Raw genomic sequence first — 8,515 nt, 5'->3', positions numbered from 1 at the left:
GGTAATGTATTTGATACTTATTTTTCATTTGCTTTATGTTCATCCATTGGAAGATATAAACATTGTGACATCAAATATTATGAAGGAAAATACAGAAGTCTAATACAAAGCAACTTTATCAATGCTATCAGGACACAAAATGTAATGGTACAAGGTAGGATTCACTTACATCTAAAAGAAAGCACTCTCTTGGAAGCAGAAAGAATAAGTAGGAGCCGAAAAGTTGTCTGGCAAGGATTGAGGTCAGCCTCTAATTCGCTTCCAGGACTGAGTCTCAACATGTGGAGAATGGGGATGGATTCTTTAAGCATCTGCTTGGTCACAGACACAAGTTTGAAAAATCAAAAAGCCACCTTCCTATCTGTATATGCTTGCATACACTATCAGCTATCACACCATTTCACTTGGAAATACATTTGTAATCATACAAACCCAAGTCCTTTTCTTCAGCTCTGTGGTATGTATGCCCTTAGAGCAGTGAGCATGTGTGCAGATGGAGACAAGAGCTCGAGATGATTATGGACACACTAAAGTCAAGAGAACCTCCTGATGATCCACTGAGACACTGAAAGAGAGAGGCTGGAGGGAGGCAAAGCATTCGTGCACCTTCCCCATCCATTGCAACAGACTAGTCAGATCTAGCAACCTGGCAGTAGATCAGCTTATTCAGAGCTTCTTTGACCTCTCGATTTCTTAGGCAATAAATAAAAGGGTTGAAGGCAGGAGTGACAATAGCATAGAAGATGGAAATGACTTTGTTCATGTTGAAGGCATGGATGGCTCGTGGCCGGGCATACATGAAAATAGTGGCTGAATAGAAGATGGTGACGACCACGAGGTGGGAAGCACAGGTGGAGAAGGCTTTCTGCTTCCCTGTGGGCATGCGTAACACTGTGGCCAGAATGCATCCATAGGACAGGACAGTGATGGACAGGGGAAAGAGGAAGATGATCAGGGCCAAGACAAAGTCCACCAACTCTGCTACGGACATGTCTGTGCAAGAGAGATTAAGCACTGGGGAGATGTCACAGAAGAAATGATTGATGACATTGGGCCCACAGAAGCTGAGGCGGGAGATGAAGCAGATCTTTGCCAGAGAGATGCCAAAGCCAATGGCCCAGGAACCAAGAGCCAGGCGGAAACAGAGCCCGTGGCTCATAATGGTGGGGTAGTGGAGAGGGCGGCAGATGGCCACGTAGCGGTCGTAGGCCATGGCAGCCAGGAGGACACACTCGGTGCACATGAGCGCGATGAAGAAGTAAAGCTGGATCATACAGTGAGTGAAGGAGATGCTGTTACTCAGAGACCAGAAGCTGAACAGCAGCTTGGGCACGGTCACAGAGATGTACCAGGTCTCCAGGAAGGACAGGTTGGCTAGGAAGAAGTACATAGGCTTGTGCAGTGGCCGGTTCTGCTGCACCAGCAGGATGATGACCCCGTTCTCTGCTACTGTCAGAACGTAGGCCACGAGGAACATCAGGAACACTGCTGCCCGCATGCCCAAGCTCCCCGGGAACCCCACCAGAAGGAACCTGCTGACCCTCGTCTGGTTCTCCACTTCCATATCAGAGACACCGAGCTCAGCTCTCCTAGAGGATCAAGAGTCGCTCTCTCTGCGTCCAGTTAACCTCTGTCAGTTTTGACTTCTCTGTCTACATGTCGTGCAAGAGCTGTTGCAAACGTCCTCGTGGGTGCGAAACAAGGCCTCATGGTCTAGTCCATGCTGGCTTCAACTCGTGATCCTCCAGTGCTGAGACTGAGCTGCGTACCACCACACCTGGCATAGAACAGGCTCGTATTAATAAATTGCACAGTTCAGTTTGGATCGCAACCCAGACACCACATGCAGGTAACATAATTTAATCCTCACATGGCATCTTTATATATTATATGTTCCTTTAAATGATGAATAACACATGTCTTGGAGCACTATCAAGGAATGTACCAAATTCTCACTGATAGCACAGTAGGAATTACCATGAAGTCCAGCTAAAGCTCTGTGCTAGCTAATACCCTACACTGCCTTGATAATCGGCTGCTTCCAGAGCAAGTTTGCCAATCCCCGTGACGCCGCCCCCACCCCCGCCACCCCTTTCCATGCTACACCTGACAGCCACCAAGGGTGCACCTGCCTTCCCATCCATCTTCAGCTCCAAATTCAGGAAGTCATTCCCTGTGACCCTTTCATCTTTTCCCCTCCCATGCCTGAGTGTGGAGAACACATGGCGTGTCATTATCCCTGAAGCACTTAAGAAGATAACAATTGTACTATTCAGTACAAAACACTAGTGTGTCACTTCTGTCCCAGGTTGTGTGACTTTGTATCTTACCTTCTCTGAGATGCAGTGATTTTATTTTCAACTGTATTAATACTCATTCAGCTCATGTCACTATGGGTTAAAATCCAAATAGAGATAACACAAATAAAGCAGATCATATTTTATACCAACATAAATGATAGTAGGCATAATAGGTGATTTTTAGCCCTCATTAGAGCTGTAAAGAATTGCATATAGGACAACAGGAGGTTGCTTGGAGCCATGAAAGAGTATTGAGTAAACTAAATAGGGAACTTGCTCTCTGGAACTTTAAGTTCTTGACGAAAAGCTTCAGAGTCTCTTGGTGGAGAGACTCAAGCAAAATAGAAGTGAATAAATAAATTTAAGACATTTTCTATGAGTTTTAGAAAATACAGAATATCAGCATAAAAGGTCCATCTCACCTTTGAAGAGGTGACATTCAGAACAGAGGAAGATTGGAAAACCCAGATTCTGAGGAGCTGAGGTAGAAGAGTGCTTTGTTTAAATGAAGGAAGCCACCATTGTCACTGAGGTGGTGGAGTGGGGGGGAAGATGGGAGAGAGGGGATTGGTAGGAAAGGCTGCAGCAGGAAAATCCCCACAGATCACAGGATTTGAAATACTAGTCTAAAAGCAGGTAAAGCAAGCAAAGGATTAAAGATGGAGAGGAGTATGATATGGTTATGTCATAGAAAGGGAATTGTAAATCCTACAGGACTCCACGGCCCTCAATTGTGAGAATTATGAGAGCAGTTGCGGGCTGTTTAGAGAAGGTGACAGTGACCCTGATGTTAAGAGAATTGGGCAGACTGAAGTGGGAATCTGGCCTAGTGGTGGAGTGCTTGCCTAGCTGGGTTTGATTCCTCGATACCACATACATAGAAAAAGCCAGAAGTGGTGCTATGGCTAGAACGATAGAGCGCTAACCTTGAGGAAAGCCCAAGGACAGTGCTCAGGCCCTGAGTTTAAGCCCCAGGACTGGCAAAAAATAAAAAATAAAAACACAAATCCATTCCTATTTTACGAGAATCTCTGAACAACCCCAAATAAACCCATTTTAAATAACGAAAAAAAATAAAAAAAGAAAGAGAATTGGGCAGACTGAAGATACATCTTAGAAGTAGAGTATATAATAGCAATTGATATGAGTATGGGAGAGAAAGAAATCAAGCAAAATCCCATATACACAGCCTGTGACATAGATTTGTTGCCATTTACCTTGATAGGAACACAGATGTTTGCCTCAGAGTGAAAGATGTGGGGATGGACAAGAATTTGCTATGGTTTTGTTTTGATGATTATTAACAGTCTGTAACTTTCTCTAATTCATTGAATGTTTATTAAATACCTGAGAGTGTGAGCAGTGTTTTTCACATAATAATCCATGAGGTCCCCCAAAGAATACTAATGAGAAATTGTCACTCTAATTTCACGAAACAGGCTGTTAGAGAGTGAAAACATCTAGTGGAGCCCAAGTCTGTCTGACCTCCAGCTAGAGGTGCCTTTAATCCCTAAGCTGACTCACAATGCATGAACAACATCAGGTTTGGAACCCGCCATCATTTTTGTTTATGCTTCAAAATTGCGATTATCTCAGAAATTTTAGTCAGTCCCACTAAAATTGTATTATAGGTCTAGGCCTTTAGATTTCAGCCCACATTGGAAGAAAAAAGAAAACAATAAATATAGGAATACACAAGAATGTATTCAACCAAACACACAAAGCTAAAAGGAATATATTTGGTAAATGGATCAGAAGCTAGATAATCACTGGCTAATGTGGTAAGTCTATAATGCATAAGAAGCAGCATTCTGGGCAGAGGTGTCAGAGTGAACAAAGGCATAAAGGTCTGAAACAACCTTGCCTATTCAGGAAAGTGAAAACCTGGTAGCAGGGTGAGAGGCACATTTGAATAGATGGACAGGGAAGGAATGGATAGAGTTTGGGATCAGGGGTCAGGTCACAGGCACCTTTACACAATAGCACAATGATGGTAACATCCTGAAATACAGGCGGGAAGTCATTACTGAAGGTTTGTTGGCAGGATCGAAATGATTTCATATTGCATCCTGGATATTGATGAGAGGGAATGGCTCTGGAAAAGACATGATCATCAACCCAGAGCCTGAAGGAACCATTAGAAGGAACCCTCATATCAGACACTTAGAGACACACACAAAGAAGAAGAAAATCACTCCAGCTCATGTGTGTTAAGGAAACAAAGATGAGCATATTTAGCAGTACCAGTTCATTGAAGTAACAGAAGATCTAGGGCCGAAGGCTCTTGATTTCTCCTCAGCCAAGTGGAAGTTTGTAGATACTTATTACATGCAATTAGGAGATTGTATGTAGTATTTCACTACAAAAGATGTGGACTCTTTGTATTCATAAAAGTTGTAATTCCACCTCACATGCTCAGAGCACATTTCACCATGGATCAAACAACCTCACTCCTTTCTGGTTTTGCACCATCCACATCTATGCCAATCTCCTCTGATTTTGTGTGCATTCTGTGCAAAGGTGGGATCTAAGAGCTGTCCTCTCTGGTGCAGAGGCAGATTTTCTTTTTTTGCCATTGTCACAAATAAATGACCAGGGAGATGTGGCAGCCTGTAGCACCAGTAGTTCCGGGAGCATGGAAAGGATCTAAACATTGTAGTTGTACTTTGGGGTGTTTATTTCCATCCTAACACCAAAAGACATACCTAAAACATAGTAAGAAGCATCTATTCTTTCTGCTCATTGCATAACTGGGGGACATGTATTTTGGAACATGAGAACATCATAGTGACTCCTTGCTGGGAAATTGAGTGGGTAGAAAGGACAGACTACTTTAGGTTCGTATATATCTATGCACTATTAGAGCCTGAAGCAGAGCTTCCAGAACAGTCAAGGTGCTGGGACAGGGGTCTCTTACCTTGGCTCAGCAGCCTCTGATGGGGTAGAATAATGTGGAGAGAGGCCCTCCACTGATCCTAAGACAGGAAGGGGAAAAAAAAACAGAATTCAGCAATGGAACAGATGTAATGAACCAACCACTCCCTACGCTGAGCAGGAGTGAGTGAGTGAGATTATCCCCTGCCTTCCAGCTGACAGCCAGGAATAGAGGAGAGGACAGCTAGAGGCACTCCCATAGGGGTTGTTTCCAGTGTGGCTGAGTCTGGCTTTTGCAGGACCCTGGCACCAGGGCACCCATTGCCTTCTTGGAAAATGCTCAAGTGCTGGGAAGGTCTGTGGGTTCAAAGGGCTTTATGTAGCAATCAGGACTTTCTCTACATCTCTGCCAAGACCCAGGAGGGAGAACCTTGGCAATAAGAGGTTCAGTTCTCCAGTGGGATCTGAAAGAAAATGTTGCCAACTGTGACCATCATTTTTTATGTGATATTAATTCCATAGGGAGAAAAAAAACCACTCAAGGCCACAAAGTTTGAAAAGAGCCCCACTTAATGTATTCTTTCTTGAGAGAGGAAGAGGGAAAGAATGTATTCCATATAATTCTCTGTTGACAGAGCCTTTTGTTTAGTATTTGGTCTTTGGCTGGCATGAGTCGGAATGAGTATGTTGATGCTCTAAGGGAGACATTGACACTGAGGTAGAATAGTATTTCTACATTTTAAATGAAAGTTTCTCTTGAATACTATGCCATCATTACGTGCTAAATAAATGAATCATGGTAGATTCATGTTATCTTTCTTCTGATACCACATGACTAAGATTACGAATTGTAAGACAACACTCCAGTTTACTGAAGTACTTTCTCCACGCTTACAAAACTCTGAAGCATCTGTCTCACAAGGAAAGGCTGTATGATTCACTATAGTTTCATGAAACTGTAAATGAGTATCAAAAAATCACTCTAGCAATAAAAACAACCCCAAGATATGACCTTACCCCAACAAGAAAGGCCAAGATTTTGAACTCAGACAATGACAGTTGCTGGCGGGGTTGTGGAGAAAAAGGAACCCTACTGCACTGCTGGTGGGATTGTAAACTAGTTCAGCCACTCTGGAAAGCAGTGTGGAGGTTTCTTTTTTTAAAATATTTTTATTGTAATTAATAAAAGGCTTACATGATATTTGCCAGATAGAAAGTGCCTTAATTCACATACATTGATACCCTTTCACATGTCTTGGTACCCATTACCCTCCCCCCAACCCCCCCACCCGTTTTGGTTTTCCCCCCTTCCCTACTAATTTCAAATAACCAAATACAAATAAATTCAATATATCAGATAACAAAGTGAGATGCTCTAACAATATGAGACACCCAAGGGACAGCAAAGGAGATGAGAGATAACATAGTACATTAAGGACAACAATCATTCGTTATATGGCTTTTGTTTCAGTATCCTGGAGGTCCTTTCAATTAGCTTCATACTATTTGGCCTTAGGTATCAAGGTTTTGCTCTATTGCAGATCTCTGCTAGTAGAGCCCAAGGTTTCTACTGATTATGACGAATGAGGGAAACCATTGAGCCTAAGTTCCTTTGAGTCTGGCTTAATTCACTTAATATGATTTTTTCTAAGTCTTTCCATTTCCTAACAAATGGGGCGATGTCATTCTTTCTGACAGCAGCATAGAATTCCATTGTGTACAAATACCACAACTTGTTGATCCATTCATCAACTGAGGGACATCTAGGTTGGTTCCATATCTTTGCTATGGTGAATAGTGCTGCAATGAACATTGTTGTGCTAGTGGATTTAGTATGCCCTTGTTTCTGGATGGTTGGGTAAATGCCAAGTAGTGGAATTGCTGGGTCATAGGGGAGTTCTATGTTTAGCCTTTAGAGGAACTGCCACACTGCTTTCCATAGTGGTTGAACGACTTTGCACTCCAACCAACAGTGTAGTAGTGATCCCTCCTGGCCACATCCCGTCCAGCATCTGTTATTATTCGTTTTCCTGATCCTGGCCATTCTAACTGGAGTGAGGTGGAATCTTAGAGTTGTTTTGATTTGCATTTCTTTTATGACCAGAGATGTTGAGCATTTCTTCAAGTGTTGATAGGCCATTCTTGTTTCTTCTTCAGAGAAGACTCTCTTTAAGTCTTTGGCCCATTTTTTAATGGGATGGTTGTTACTTTGGTGATTAGTTTTGGAGTGATCCAATTTTTTGAGTTTAGATATGAGGCCTTTGTCCGTTGTTTGGTTGGTGAAGATCTTCTCCCACTCTGTAGGCTTCCTAATTAATTTACTAGCTATGTCCTTTGCCGTACAACAGCTCCGCAGTTTAATGCAGTCCCACTTATCCAGCCTTTCTCTGATTTGTTGTGATTCTTGGTCCTTATTAAGAAAGTTTCGACCTGTGCCAAGGAGGCTTAGTGTATCTCCTATTCCTTCCTGTAAAGTTTTCAGTGTGTCAGCTTTTACCTCCAGGTCTTTGATCCATTTGGAGTTAATTCTAGTGCAGGGTGACAAAGAAGGATCCAACTTTAGTTTTCTGCAGGTGCTTAACCAGTTCTGCCAGCACAACTTGTTGAAGAGGCTGTCTTTCTTCCATTCTATTTTTTTGGCTCCCTTGTCAAAGATTAGGTGGCCATAGGTCTGTGCTTTAATATCTGGGTCCTCAGTTCTATTCCATTGGTCTTCAGGCCTGTTCTTGTGCCAGTACCAAGCTGTTTTGATAATTATAGCTCTGTAATAGAGTCTAAAGTTTGGAATTGAAATTCCTCCAGCGCTGTTCTTTCTGCTAAGAAGTGTTTTTGCTATACGGGGTCTTTTATTATTCCATATGAAATTTTGAATTGCCTCTTCTATTTCTTTAAAGAATGCCATTGGGATATTGATGGGTATTGAGTTGAATTTATAGATAGCTCTTGGCAAGATTGTCATTTTCACAATGTTGATTCTTCCAATCCAGGAGCATGGGAGGTTTTTCCATTTCCTTAGTTCTGCTTTAATTTCCTTTTTCAGGGTTTTAAAGTTTTCATCAAAAAGGTCCTTTACATTCTTAGTTAAGCTCATTCCTAGGTACTTTATTTTCTTTGAGGCTATTGTGTGTCGGGAGCAAGAGTGGAATCAAACTGTACTTTGATTTGCATCAGATAATTGCTTGATTGTCTTATTGTTTTTTGGCATTCTCCTGTTCAATTGATCTGAGATTTACCATATGAATGTAACCCCCAACAGTTCCCTGATTAACCATCTGGATGTAACACCTGGCAGTGCCCTGGTCTCAAGGAGGGATAAAAACTTAGAGTTGAGAATAAACGGC

General features: G+C 42.3%; 1 protein-coding gene across 1 annotated transcript; it reads right to left on the bottom strand.

The window, feature by feature from the left end:
• Positions 1-628: 628 nt before the first annotated feature.
• LOC150063727 (olfactory receptor 6B1) lies at positions 629-1,564 on the bottom strand. The gene has a single exon (XM_090332436.1). It carries the CDS (start codon positions 1,562-1,564, stop codon positions 629-631), a length of 936 nt encoding a protein of 311 aa, XP_090188562.1.
• Positions 1,565-8,515: the final 6,951 nt, after the last annotated feature.

Source organism: Megascapheus bottae, chromosome 5, assembly GCF_031878675.1.
Source record: "Megascapheus bottae isolate mThoBot1 chromosome 5, mThoBot2.hap1, whole genome shotgun sequence".
Lineage (NCBI taxonomy): Eukaryota > Metazoa > Chordata > Mammalia > Rodentia > Geomyidae > Megascapheus > Megascapheus bottae.
The sequence above is the reverse complement of the archived record's forward strand: the minus strand, read 5'-3'. Positions and strand labels throughout refer to the sequence as shown.